Raw genomic sequence first — 14,398 nt, forward strand, 5'->3', positions numbered from 1 at the left:
CCATATCTCAGGACCAGTCCATTCATAATGTGCTCGGTAATTTGTCATATTCTCAAACTGGTCAGCAAAGAAACCTCCTTTTGAATCAGAACTCGGATCACATCCTTTTGAATCAGAACTCGGATCACATGAAGTACTGGACGATTGAGTAGGGTCTTCTTGGTACGTGTTGTCGGTCGCGATGGAGGAGGGTATTCGTAGTACGTGCTTGCTTCCTGCTCTGACCTAGCAGGGTCGCGATTGAGCAACACTTTCAGTTGCTTTTCAGTAGTATTTCTAAATGTGCATGTGTTTGAGTTCCCTTCTGAGTCATAAATATATGACTGTCCTTTCTCTTTTGTTATAATCCAATGAATTGATGCAGAGAGTGACAGTTCATGTTAGCTTAGACAATTGGAGATATCATTAATAGTGCAATAACTTGTGAATTATCCATGAGCTAATAGGTGTGTAACAAATAATTAATCTTTTTTCCATTTGGTTCAATCGTTGTGTGTAACTTTCTGCAATATGATTGAATCTGCAGCTCAAATATATTTGTGATAGAATTAATCTTTTAGTGATTCTAGGAGAGAACAGCATGACACATGAGAGATTGAATTGGCAAAGTGAGATTCAAAAGCAGCAGCTCCAAAGTGAGCAGTACCCTGAAGAAATAAACCTCGCTTTCATGTGATCTGTCACAATCCTTTTTTTTCCTTTTGATCGGGTGAGTTGGTGTGCATGCTGCATATAAATGCTCCTTCCTAAACCAAAACTGTAATTCCTGATTCTTTGGCAGAGCAAGCTGGAGGCAGGGTGTCTTTGTCAGAGCAAGCTGGAGGCAAGAGATTAATAAGACCAAAGAGCTTCTATATTGTAGAAAGGGCCAAGTCTGGTGTCAGGAAGAACATGTAACTTAAGCATTTAGCTTGTGTTTTGGCAAAGGATCTGTTGATTCTCATGGAAACTTATTGTTTATGTTGCAAAAATTTGGTACTCGATGTTAGACCATATGTGTGTGTGCTTTTGATTTCTGATCAGCTAACTTCCTTAAGATTGTGAATTCGCTTATTGTCAGTCTGTCACTGAAAAGAGAAGCACATTTAGATACTTCTCTGAGATTTTCGTGTTTCCACAGATGATGGCACTGAAATTCTGTCGCACTCTTGTGTTCTTGTGAGTTCACTTCTCTGAATTTTTTCATGTGACAGGGCCTCGCACTCCTGCAGCATATCAGGTTCCGTGTTGTTTAAGAGCTTCATGTGTTTCCTCTTTTGCAGGGTGTCAAATCTTCTGTTCTGAGAGCTATGTTGGAAGACGCTAAACTGAAACATCATGAAAGTCATGTGTTTCCATCTTCAGCTAATATAAATAGCTTCATGCTTGTACTCTCCCATGTTTTCTCAGTTTCATCTAGAGAAGCTAACAAGAACGAACGTTGATCCATGTCTCAGTGAGCAGAAGATAGAGCACGGAAGACAATAAGTTCAGAGAAGCTAACGAGAAGCCAATAAGTTCAGAAGATAGAGCACGGAAGCCATGCACAGAAACCATGGATTGAGAAATGGATTCTAATGGATTGAATCCATGGACTGTCAAACAATTTAATTTGGTTTGGTTTGAAATTATACAATGGTTTGGTGTAGTTTGGATTATCAACGTGAAGGGTTGGATCGGATTGGGGGGACTTGACTTGTACGGTGGAAATGGATTGGTGGGGTTTCGGATGGGATTGTGGCCCATTTGCAGGTTTATGCGGGTGCGGTAGGGTGAGTCTATTTATCGCGCGCGCGAGTGGAATCCAGCGCGTCGCACAAGGTCCTGTTCATCTTCTTCCTCAAGCTGTGTCGGCCGGACTTCGAGGAACGGGGTTTGCCGGGGGCGGTTGTGGCCACCGGCGACCTGAGAAGGTGGGGGGGGGGGGCAGGGTTGCGAGGGCGGCGCGGTGAGGCGACGGTGGGGGTGGGTTGCGAGGGCGGCGCAGCGAGGCGGCAGTGGAGGCGGGTTGCCAAGGCAGCGGCGGGGACGCCGCCGGCCGGCGGTGGATCTAGGGTTGGGGGTGATTAGCGACAGCAGTGGTGGAGGGCGGCGCGGAGGTGCCGGAGGGACGCCGGAGCCGGAGGACGCTGTGGATGGCGGGGGAGCAGCAGCGGGGCAGCCTTGTGCGACAGTATCGCGGCCAGGCGCGCGCGCTAGAAATAGACTTCCCCGCCAAAGGGGGAGTCTATTTGTCGCTTTATGCGACTTCACGCGATCGCGTCGCAGAAGCGTTCGCAGGAAGGCGGGCGCCGCGTGGACGGCACGCTGCGCGCGTGCGGAAGCAGACGCAGAAGGTTGGGCCCCAGCCCATCAAGCTAATTGGACGTACAATGTTAGGCCTGCTATTGGTTTCAGTTTATATTCACTTCAAAATTTCAAATTGATATGAAGAAATTGATAACTAAAAAGTTTCCAAAAAATATTTTGGATTTATGTTCACTTCAAAATGTTTGGAATCATTGAAACATTTCAGATTTGTTTGAAAATATTTTAGAGTATAATGAAAAAGAACTTTTCGAAATGTTTCGAATTTGCCAAAACATTTTAGATTTGTTCAGAAACATTTCAAATTTGTTTGAGAACATTTTAAAGTGTACTAAAAAATTGTTTAAAAAAGTTCCAAATAATTGTTAAACACTTCGAAATGTTTTACACAAAAAGGTTCCAAATAAATGTTGTTAAACATTTCGGAATGTTCCGAATTACTGAAAATATTTCAGATTTGTTTGGAAACAATTCAAAGTGTTCGGAATCATCAGAATAGATTTGTTTGAAGACATTTTAGAGTGTTCGGAATCATTGAAACGAATGGGGAAGGTGGCCCATTAAGCTTATTGGGCTGAAATGTTAATTGAAAGCCTCTCATTTGTAGCGCTAGAAGCAAAAAAGCGAAATCGTGATCTACAAGTTCACTCCTACTTCTTCGTGTTTTTATGAAAAAATTCTAAATTTGTTTGAGAACAATTAACAGAGTTCTAAAACAAAATGCCGACAATGTTCTGAAATCAAGTCATGCACTTTTAATATTCTTGAACATTCAAAATTTGTTTGGAAATATTTCACAGTGTTCTGTGGAAATGTTTACCCAAAAGGTTCCAAAAAAATGCTCATCAAACATTCTTAAAATTGTTTCTAAAACAAATTCCAAATTTGTTCGAGAACAATTGACAATGTTCTAGATAATTGCTGGAAATGTATGGAAATTGAAAAAAAGTTTTGCATATTTAAAATGCTCTTGAACATTCAAAATTTGTTTGGAAACATTTCAGAGTGTTCCGTGGAAACAATGTTTACCCAAAATGTTCCAAATAATCGAAAATGTTCTGAAACATTGCAAAGAGTTCTGCAGAAGATTTTTAATCAAAAAGTTTTCTAAAAATAAAATTCTAAATTTGTTTGAGCACAATTCACAGTGTTCCGAATAAAAAATGCCAAAAATGTTTGAAAAAAGTTTTGCACTTTTTAAAATGTTTCTGAACATTAAAAACTGTTTGGAAACATTTCAAAATGTTGCATATATAATGCTTATCCAAAAAGTTCTCAAAAAATGTTGTTCGAAAAAAAAATCCAAATTGTTTGCAGAACAAATTCCAAATTTGTTCAAGAACATTTCATGTTGTTCTAAAGATATTGCGACGACAAAGACAACGGAAAAAATGAAATCCAAAGAAATCACCTATGAAATATGTATAACCTAGTTCGATATGTAGTTTATATGTCTCCACGCTAAGGATTGGGGAAAAGGAACCAATAGAACTAAGAGGAGGAATGAGGAAGAATCGATGAATAATTACCTACCGATCAGAGCAGGATCATCATCAGAATGAGAGTGTGATGAGAAACTATATCCATTCATTAGGGCAGTCCCAACCCAGACTCTACCATGGAGTCTAAATTTCCTATTTATTGTATTTTGTGATGTGGTAGTATATTTATGGAAGAGAGATGGAGAGAAATCAAGACTACAAGTTTTATTTAGACTCCAAGTCTTCACGCAAATCACGAATGAATGTGTGAGAGACAAGTTGGCCATATAAACTAAAGTAATACACTTTGCATTGGAAAACATAGTTTTTTGTGATATAGTCTTTGAGACTTAGACGGAGTCTGCATTGGGACTGCTCTTAATCGTCTAATAATCTCATCGTCAAAGAAGCTATCACCTCGTTGCTGTCGTTGGTGTGGAGAAGCGAACCAGTGATGAAGGAAAAAAAGAGGAACAGCGCTAACAGGGGCATCTTTCCGGCCTACGAAACTGAAACCAAGAAGACAAAACAAAAGGCGTAGCCGCTTCTGCGACGGTGCAACGAGCAGCCGCGCGCGCCACAAATAGACCCCGCCCTTTTGGCGCGCCTGGCCCCTGCTGCAGCATTGAAGGAACGGGGCAGTCAGGCAGTGCTCGGGTAGTTGGGTGCAACTGCAGAGCAAGGGGCACGCCACGGACCACGGCACGCCATTGAATATGCGGGCACGAGCTATCCCCGTTTGCATTGGATCGGCAAGTCGGTTGCGCAGGCCATGGCAAGAGGGAGATTTATGCTGGCTGGGCCCCGTTTGGTTCCGATTCGATTCTAGTGCGGCCTCCGCACGGAGAACTAAATAAAATATATTTATAATTTTTTTTATGGATAGATTAATTTTTCGTGACGAATCTAATGATGATAATTAATTGATGATTGACTACAGTGATAATACATTAACTATTCTCAAATCACGCGGTCAAATGTCTCATCAGAATCTTCAGAGTTCCTAACACGGAGGTTCTGAAGTTAGTTTTGTAAACTAATTTTGTTTGACACCGTAATTAGCGGTAAAAGTGTTACTATTTCCTAACATTCTATAAACCAAACAAGGCATATATGAAGAGTAGTTGCTGTAGCTGCTTGCTGCTGCTGCGCCGTTAATGAACTGGCCCGTGCGCGCGATGGAGCCATTGAATTGACAGGAAGGAAATCGTGATGGACCATACCCGCATCTACATCCCGGTTCATGAAAGAACGACGTGGTCACCTGGCTGGCTCACGAAAGAACGACGTGGTTGCTAGTTGTTTTTAATGGTAAAGCAACACAAATGGGGTGCCTTTCCAACTCTGAATGGCTCCAAATTGCAAAAGAAACCGGATGTTACGTTACAACTAGACAGGCACTGATCGTAAAGATACTCTACAGATCACATGGAGGGCACCGAAACAACATGAGACACACTACATAAGCACGTCAGTAGGACGTCAAGGCCTTCTGATCTGTTTCAGACGGCGATACTAACCTGGGAGTAATTTTTCTCCCGGGGTGTAAAAAGGACAACCCAGGGGAACGTTGCCACACGAGATTACTCACCAAATTACGCTGCTGCTACAGGAAAGCTGAGGCGGGGAGACCGGAGACGGCGACGGCAGAGGATTAGCAGCGCTACAGGAAGATGAAGCACTCCATGGCCACCAGCGGGTTGTCCAGGGACTCCTTCCCCTCGCCGCCGCCGCCGGTGGCTGCGGCATTCTCCTCCTCCGCCAGCGGTGCGGGCTGTGGAGACGCGGAGCTCGCGGGCACGTCCGGCAGCTGCACCGGCGCCGAGAGCCGGGGAGGCGCGGCCGCCTCCTGCCCGCGCCGCGGCGACGCGCGGCCGCACGGCCTCGCCGGGACGGGCGGCTTACGTTGCGTGCCGGGGGTCGCGGCGGCGGCGGCACCCGCGCCCGCGCGGCGCTGCTCCTGCGTCCGCTTCGCCGCGGGCGACGGCGACCTCCGGCCCGGCCGCTCGCCGGTGTCGCGACGCCGCGGCGGGGGCGGCGGCGACGGCGACGCGCGCCCGCCGCCGCCACTAGCGCGACCGGCGCCTGGGACAGGGGAAGCGCCGCCACGGTCCCGCCTGGCGACGCGGGTGGCCTCGCCAGGCACGGCCGCCGCACGCTTCCTGGGCGCCGCCTTCGCAGGCGACCACTCGGGCCCCGCGGCGGTGGTCGCAGCCGAGGACTCGGACGCCACCTCCGACTTCTCGTCGCCGGAGGGACCGGAACGGGTCGGCCCCACCGCCCGACGCGCTCTGGCACCGCTACCATCCTTCACCCTGGCACCGCCGACCTTCGCCTTGGCCACGGCCTCCAACGCCTCTTGCCCCGCCGCCGCGGCCACGCGCCTCGGCCTGGGCCTCGGCTTGGCCTTCGGGGTCTCCGAGAGCACCTCCTTGACCGTCTCCTCCTCCGGCGGCGGCGGCGGCGGGTCGCGCGCCTCCGACCGCCGCCGCGCAGCCTTCCCCACCGAGCCCGGCGACTCTTCGCACTTCTTGCTGACGCAGCAACCCATTGCCTCCCTTGTCCTGCTTCGCGCTTCCTGCAGAGTGCAGTGCTAGGCAGCCATTTCCCGCGAGCTTCTTGGTGGTGTGGAGGGAAGGGGGAGGAGGGGGTAGTTTGGGAACGGAAGCCCCGGCGAGAGAGTCGAGGGGAGTGTGGCGTTGGGTTTCCCTCCGTTGTGCTTTGAGTTGTGTGGGAGCAGAGCCGCTGTGGTGGGAGACCGGGAGTCAAAAGGGCCGGGCCAGTCACTGCTCAGGCCGTGTTTAGATGGTGTAAACGCAAAACATAATTTTTTTATAAATTACTTACAAGATATATTAAATATAATCAAAAAATAAATTATATTATACAAATGGATTGTAAATCGTGAGACGAATCTAATGAGTCTAATTAGAACGTGATTAGACACTAAATTACTACAGTAATGCTATAATAAATCTACTCTAATGATGGATTAATTAGGCTCAATAGATTCGTCTCGTAGTTTACAGACGAGATCTGTAATTAGTTTTGTGATTAATCTACATTTAATACTTCAAATATTGAAGATTTCCTTCCAAAAACACAAAAACGCAAAATGCAAAGTGATCTAAACACACCCTCACTAGTAGCGACCAGAGTTTGTTATCTCTGAAGCGTGCTTAAATTAATCAGTTTGAGTTGTCCATCAGTGAAGTGGATTTGCAATCTGTATAGTACCAACAAAGTCTGTAAAAAAATGTGTAATCAGATGAGAACTGGGACATCTCTAGCTCCAAGATCTTTAGAAACATGGCATGCATATCTTCAGAAATGCTTGGAATTAGAGCAATGTGGACATGTAAGGTGTTTGTTTAAACATTTTGTAAATTATATAATCGTTGAGTTAGCCGTCCGGTAGGTCCTAGTAAGTCAAAAACAGAGTCGTGGGCTAGTTGTGTAATCGACTTAAGATAAATGTTTAGTGTTTTAAATAATGGAATATAGGATTTAGGAGAAGCCTTCTCCTCCCACTCTAATAGCTTACTATCAACTATATATATGTACCTTCTTATCCTGGAAGAAAAAGGAGGCACGAGAGGCACCCTGCCGTTTCAACGTATTAGCAGTTGCCATGTGTTGCAATCTTTTTTTTTTAACCGTCCTTTACCTTCTGTTGCGGTTATGGGCCGTTTTGCAGCCTGCTTTGCTATTGGACTGTTCTCGCGATCGAACCAAGTCCGTGTTGGATTATCATGTGTGACGTTATCCCTACCATTTTGTAACACTGCCATTGACTTGTGTAGTACGAAGTCTGCAACAAGTAAGAGAGACAGGTGATAAAAGACCTTCTACACCGCTATCAGTATTGATTTGTCTCCCAGACAAGTTTCAGTGTATAGTTTTATTGCATAGTTACGAAGATAGAGAATTTAGTAACCGAACTGGATGAATATCGCGGGGATGGAATTCCTATCTCATCTCTCATAAAACTCTCCCTTGTCTCTCTTCATGGTAACCCTACCATATCAGCAAAATTGCAGATATGGCATAAAGTTAATAGTACATATAAAACTCCTTGTGAAACGTTCACTCAGGCCACATTTAGTTCCCCAAAATTTTCCTACAGTACCCATCACATCAAATCTTCAGATACATATGCATGGAGCATTAAATACAGTTAAAAATAACTAAATACACAGTTTAACTATAAACGACGAGAGGAATCTTTTAAGCCTAATTAGTCCATGATTAGACATTAACTAGCCTATCAACCCGTGCTCTCGCACGGTCTAATTAAAAATAATATAAGAATGAGACCAATAATTCTTTTTCATCAATTAAATATTATAACACATACCCTAAAATATATATTTATCGTTATCTAGTCTAATATATTTTATTTTGCATCACGCCTCCACATTTATTCGAAATATATATATTCTGTTGAACTATTTGTTTTTGAATTGTTAGTCTTATCTCTTTCATCATACATGAATACAAGGTGACAAATATCGTGGATAGTATTTTCATACAAACAATAATATTAGTAATGATAGAAATAGTAATTTGGAATTTTATATTGATGCACTTTAATATTCTATTATAATCATATAATTTAGATTCAGATTTGGGAGTAATTTAATTTAGGAGTAATTTAACTTCTAATAATGATATAATTGGATAATTTATATGAAAATTAAGGGGGTTATTTGTATTATAATGGCATAGGTAGGTAATTTACATGAGGATTAGGGCATGGTGACAAATATCGTGGGTAGTATTTTCATACAAATAATAATATTAGTAATGATAGAAATAGTAATTTCAGATTTTATATTGATGCATTTTAATATTCTATTATAATTATATAATTTTGATTCAGATTTAAGAGTAATTTAACTTCTAATAATGATATAATTGGATAATTTATATGAAAATTAAGGGGATTATTTGTATTATAATAGCATAGGTAGGTAATTTACATGAAGATTAGGGGGGTTACTTTAGATTTTTTTATAATTGCAGAGGTGGGTAATTTAGATACATGTTTAGGGGGTTACTTTAGTCTATTTTTATAATGACAGAGGTGGGTAATTTATACGGAAAGATAACAGATCTGATGGCTATTATAATTTGATTTGTTAGATTGATTGCCAGATGTTTCTGATTTTTGTTAGAATTTATAGGATTTCTCTATTTTTAGAGTGTTCACCTAGGATCCTAGGTGGCTTCATGTGGAGGCTTCAAAGGAGCATCCAATTAGTAATAGTAAGATTGCCAAATAATAATCAAAGTACTACAGTACCAAACCCAAAAAAATTCGCGAACTAAACAAGGCCTCAAGACTGATCTGGACATCATATAATAATCAGCTGATGCCTTGCCATTATTTCTCACCCGGGAAGGTAATCCTTTCATGTGGGGGGACCAATCATTCCTACTATGAAGTTTGCACCATTTTTCGAGTTGAACAACATGAAGATTGACTCTAAAATATAATGCATTAACTTTAAAATACTATATTTCAATTATGTATGTAACTATAAATAGGGATCCTCCTGTTTATTTTTACTTTTTTATTTCTTGCTAAGAAGCATTCTATGATAGTACCCAAGGTCTAAGTACCCTCTACAAAGGGATCTTCAGACATAGAAAAAATATAAGTTATTTTTATCTAAAATAAATTATGTGTATGCTCTGTAGTCTTAGTTGAATTCATATATATACTTTGTACTGCGATGCCATACATATCTCATATTAGACCAGTCATATCCCATTTATTATTTGTCATGGCTGCTTAAACATAACTTCCTGGGCGCCGCAAAGCGCGCAGCTCTTCCTAGTTTTCATTGTCCCGGCAGCTCCGGGAGCTGCTACGAAAGGATTCGATGCTTTCCCGCTATAGCATGTCAGCGACAAAACCCTCCTGAATAGCTGGTGTCTTGATCAAATATTCAAGTTGTTTATTTAGTTGGAACAATCAAGGGCGAAACCAGCCATTGCGGCCACCGGGCTCGTTATCATCCCCCGACGGATCAATAACGTTCTTTTTACCAGTAACAAACACAGTAGCTTTAGCTTCGTTTAGTTACGTCCGTAAAGTTTTTGAAATAAATTTTTTGCATATTTGAAGTATTAAACATAAATTAATCACAAAATTAATTATAGAACTTGTATGTAAACTACGAGACGAATTTAATGAGCCTAATTAATCAATCATTAGTGCGTGTGTACTGTAGCAATTTGGTGTCTAATTATAGCCTAATTAGACTCATTAGATTTGTCTCGCAATTTACAAGCAAACTATGCAATTTATTTTTTATTTCGTCTAGATTTAATACTTCATGCATGTAAGATTTCTTTTCGATGTGATAGATTTGAAATATGCAACTAAACAAAGGCCATTATATAGAATTATTAAAATTTTGTCAGGGTTAGAAGACCCATGGCAAACCTCAAGCTACACCTTTGGGAACAATATATCTGAGAGATGGGACTAGAAAGTATAGTTGGCTAGATGGGCCGGCACCGGCCCGGCCTGGAAAAGCACGGCCCGAGAACGGCCCGGCCTAGAAAAGCATGGCTCGAGAGACGGCCCGGCTTGTGGCCATTCGGGCCAGTGCCGCGCCCGAGCCAGGACCAGTGCCGAGCCTGCTCTGCCTCCACGCGCCGCTCCTGCAGCACCATGTACGCCGCCGTCGCCCCCGGCCGCCTCACGAGTCGTCCCCGCCTCCCCGGACACCACCGTCGCCCCCGGCCGTCGCCGTCACCCACTGTCCCCGTCGTCGCCCCCGCGCAGGCCGCCGCCGCCGCCGCCCCCAGCCTGGCGTGTTGTCGTGCCCAGGGGTATGGCACGGCACGCTAGCGGCCTCGTAGGGCCGTGCCTGGGCCGGGATGCCGGCACGGTGGCACTACGCGGCATGGCACGGCAGCGCTGCCGTGCCCCGGGGTGGCGTGCTATAGCCGTGCTCGGGCGGCCCGTTTGGCCATTACACTGGAAAGTGTATCTAGTACTGTACTTATCAAGTGGAACTTATGTATCAAAAAGTTTATTAATCGTGTGGCTTAAGATGTCAGCTTGATGATATCAAAGTTGAGGCTCTTTCAAATTTTCGTCCCTTAAAATATCGATCTCGATCTCCATGCGAAGAGTTCCTTACGTAAAACAGAGTTGGTCAACTCTATTACTTCGTTCGTGCAAAAAAAAAAAAATCTCCATTGCTTCCATACAGAAATAGACCAAGTACGAAAATTATCTCATCCAACAGTTTGAATTTTGCTAGAGCTGCCCAAACGTAAAGAAAACGAGTAGCCCTTGTTTTCCCCCCTAAAAAGATAACCAAGTTCAAGGAGTATTTATTTATAATAGACCAGTCTGCAGCATTTTTTGTTTTCCTTGAAAAAAGAAGATTATCTGTGAAGATACATATATGCATATAATAGTACTGAAGGTTGCATCTATTTGGTCCCCCCCCCCCCCTACGTGGCATATAGTTACAAAGTCACTATGCTTAAACATTTTATTGGTCATCGACAAATTGAGCCAGAAATTTTTTGGAGCCTCTTGTTGCTTTCACAGAGCAAGTGCTGCATAAGAACTCCTACAGGAGATTTCAGTTTTGCAGTGTAAGTTATCGGTTCAGCTGACATTTATGAAATATGAACCAGAATAAGTTTGATGCTTACCTGTGGTAGAGTTAACTCTGTTAATATTCTAGGATGTGACATGATTCGGCTTCTGTTTTGTTGCAACAAATAGTGGAGCCACATTGCTCCTTGATCTGAATGGTAAGAAGCATGGTTTTAAATAGCGGGCTATGGCAAATAGCGGCGTATTTTTCCCCGAGATTATGAGGCTATAGTGGGCTATGCCAAATAGCGGTTTACTACTAAATCATGAAAAATACATGTAATAGATGCACAAAAACATAGTAATTAACGAATTTCATTAATATAAATATGTTTCTAGGGCTACAGGAACATTACTTAAATTGACAATACAACACAATTTATATAATTAAATATTCAACTGTCCAAAAGACCAAAACAGTAGCACTGAGCTAAGGATAAGACTATAGCGGCACTAAAGCTACGCCATTTAGAGCAGCTATAGTCCAATTTAGCGTCCATAGCTGCCATAGTGGCAAAAATACAAATAGAGTAGCGGAGACTCTAAAAAGGATATAGCGGGACTATAGCTCTATTTAAAATCATGGTAAGAAGTATACTTTGCTCTGTAGAAATTTTGTGGCAGCATTTGAATCGAAAATTTTCTTGCCAGTATTCCAAGACGTGCAAACCATTTGACCACAATATAATGCATAGGGCATTAGCAATTGCAGTATAAAGGAGTTTTGGGCCCTTAAACTAAAAGATCCTCGCAGGCTTGGTACAGACAAAGAGACAACCTACAACTATGGAATAGCTGAATAGGAGGTTTATCTTACTTACCTGGAACTATAGCGTTGGTTCTTTGCAGACCCTCTGATAGAATCATTTTAGAAGCGAATGAGACTTTTTCTCCTAGAAGCAGTAGTGGAAGGGGGAAAATTAGAAAATATATCCACGAATGGCTGTGCCAAATAGGAATGAAACCAATCTGTTGGTGCTACGCTTGAACTGCTGATCGAGCAGCATACAGCAAAATAAAGTAGAAGTAATTAATTTGGTTCGCTTGCAATACATTTTCATAAATGCTCAGTTGTCATAATGTATCCAAAATCAGATATATGAAATTCAATAGAACTAATATTTCGTTATTGTCATCAGTGATCAAAGTAAAAGGTGACTATCTCATCTGCTAACTTCTGAAGGCTCCTAAGATACTTAGCCAGCCGCATTTATCTTGCTGATAGCTCCCCTCTACCAGAGAAATCAGTTCTACTTCTATGTAGGGCTCTGGCACCATCCACAACCATCGGAGAAAACATGCAGAAATGGAGCTCCATTTTAGCGATACTAGGGGATGGGAACCATGTGTTGGCAAAAGGTAAATGGAGTTTAATGTTTGAATTTGTGAATTATTAAGATGTTAGAATGCCAAGATCTAAATGGCTTTATGACAGGATCAAGGAACCTGGCACATGCCTCGTTACTTTCTGCACTAGCACTGCCATACAAAATGCCTTGTTACTTGCTACAGTAGCATCATCATAAAAAAATGCTTTCTCATTGAGCCACACCATCAGAATCCTCTTATCTAGAGCAAATGTAGCAAATTTGATCTGCCCCACAAGATATCATTTTGAATAGTACAGAGGTTTTGTCCAATGAAGAACCCATGTAGGCTTTAGTAAGCAAACTAATGTTGATAAAAAAAACGCTTGATAGGAGGTGAAAATATATTTCAGCTTCTATTGTTGAATGCTGATATGCATCTTAAACTCCATTGTAATGCAATAAAGATATTCAGTTCATCAACTTGTGTAGCAGAAAGGGTAGAAGGATTCTGAGCCGAGGAGGTCACACCACACAAAGGCAAGGCAACAGAAGGGGTAAAACTGATGCTGCTAGGGGCCTTTAGTAATGACAAAAGAACAGAATCGAGGCATTGAAACCAATCTATCAATCCATGGTGCATGCACTCTCATGCATATATCCGTGAGGATTAAGTCGTGAATCAGGACATCGCAGCTGGGGAAGGATCGAGAAGCTTTCGGGTACTTGAACCAATGGCTGCTCCAGAGAATGGCAATGCACAGCCAAGATTACCTTACAAGCATTTCGTCAAGCAGCTCCTGGGCGTTGGTGCCTACCTGTCTGGCGCGTTCTACGCCGGCTTCACCCCAGCTCTGACGTTTCTCCGCGCGGCCGGGACACCGTTGGTTTCGGCGGCATGAAAATACAGATTCCCATCAGCCTCGGCCTTGTCTTCCTCAGTGAGCATGAGGGCGAGCTCTAGCAGCGCGGCTCCTTCCACGGCGGCCTTGGCGAACGGGAGGAACGCGCCGCTGTTCCGCTCGCTATCAACGACATCGAACATTCCGAGCATGCCAGTCAACAGCGGGTGCTCTGAGCTCTCCTTGAGCATCTGTGACCCCAGCGCCGCGGCAGAGGCGACAGGTTAGCCTCCAGCGCCACCGCCATCACTATGAATGTGGGGAGAAGGGGAGGTGGGTGCGTGCTCCGAGGCAAATCAGAGCTCGGCAACGCCCCGCGTCTATCCATCCGCGTCGAGCCTCCGTTAGCGTGGTGCCGCTGCCACGGTCACTCCGCACCTCACCTCGGCGGTGCCGTTGCATGCTTGCCGCCTGCAGGCGACGGCGGCGGCGATGTCCATATGCTCCTCCCTGTCGTGACGCGGTGGACCGGGAGGCGGCGGCGGAGGGGGGTTGGGGCGCGAGATGGTGGGGAGCAGCTTCCTGGGAGGCGGCGATGACCGGATTGGAGGTGGTGGTGGCCGTGACGCTAATCTGGGGAAGGTGAGAGGGACGGTCTTCCTTCCGGCCCTGGGCATCGCTGGCGCCGGCGCTGAATACGACCTTCGCCGTCCACCAGGAGCATGATCGAGGGTCCTGGTCCTGCCGGATGCTTCGGGACTCTCGGGAGACGTGGAGGGAGATTTTTTTACCGCAGTCGGGTGAGCAAGCGACGCGCCGTGCACCAGATGATGCAGATCAATCGGTCCGTAT

At 44.1% G+C, this 14,398-nt stretch overlaps 1 protein-coding gene and 1 long non-coding RNA gene across 2 annotated transcripts; both read right to left on the bottom strand.

Moving 5' to 3' along the window:
* Positions 1–5,098: 5,098 nt before the first annotated feature.
* On the bottom strand, positions 5,099–6,517 carry LOC120665003 (translation initiation factor IF-2-like). Its single transcript, XM_039944415.1, has one exon. The coding sequence runs from the start codon at positions 6,316–6,318 to the stop codon at positions 5,431–5,433; it is 888 nt and encodes a 295-aa protein (XP_039800349.1). The 5' UTR covers positions 6,319–6,517; the 3' UTR covers positions 5,099–5,430.
* A 4,725-nt stretch (positions 6,518–11,242) lies between these two features.
* On the bottom strand, positions 11,243–14,344 carry LOC120665006. The gene is made up of 4 exons (XR_005671084.1): positions 13,523–14,344; positions 12,219–12,290; positions 11,454–11,548; positions 11,243–11,368 (listed from the first exon to the last, which is right to left on the bottom strand). It is a non-coding gene; the product is annotated as an uncharacterized LOC120665006 (long non-coding RNA).
* Between the last annotated feature and the right edge of the window lie 54 nt (positions 14,345–14,398).

Source organism: Panicum virgatum, chromosome 3N (genome assembly GCF_016808335.1).
Source record: "Panicum virgatum strain AP13 chromosome 3N, P.virgatum_v5, whole genome shotgun sequence".
Classification (NCBI taxonomy): domain Eukaryota; kingdom Viridiplantae; phylum Streptophyta; class Magnoliopsida; order Poales; family Poaceae; genus Panicum; species Panicum virgatum.

Excerpts from the sequence above, each read along its gene's own strand:
- LOC120665003 (XM_039944415.1), bottom strand. The coding sequence starts at position 6,318 with ATGGGTTGCTGCGTCAGCAAGAAGTGCGAAGAGTCGCCGGGCTCGGTG.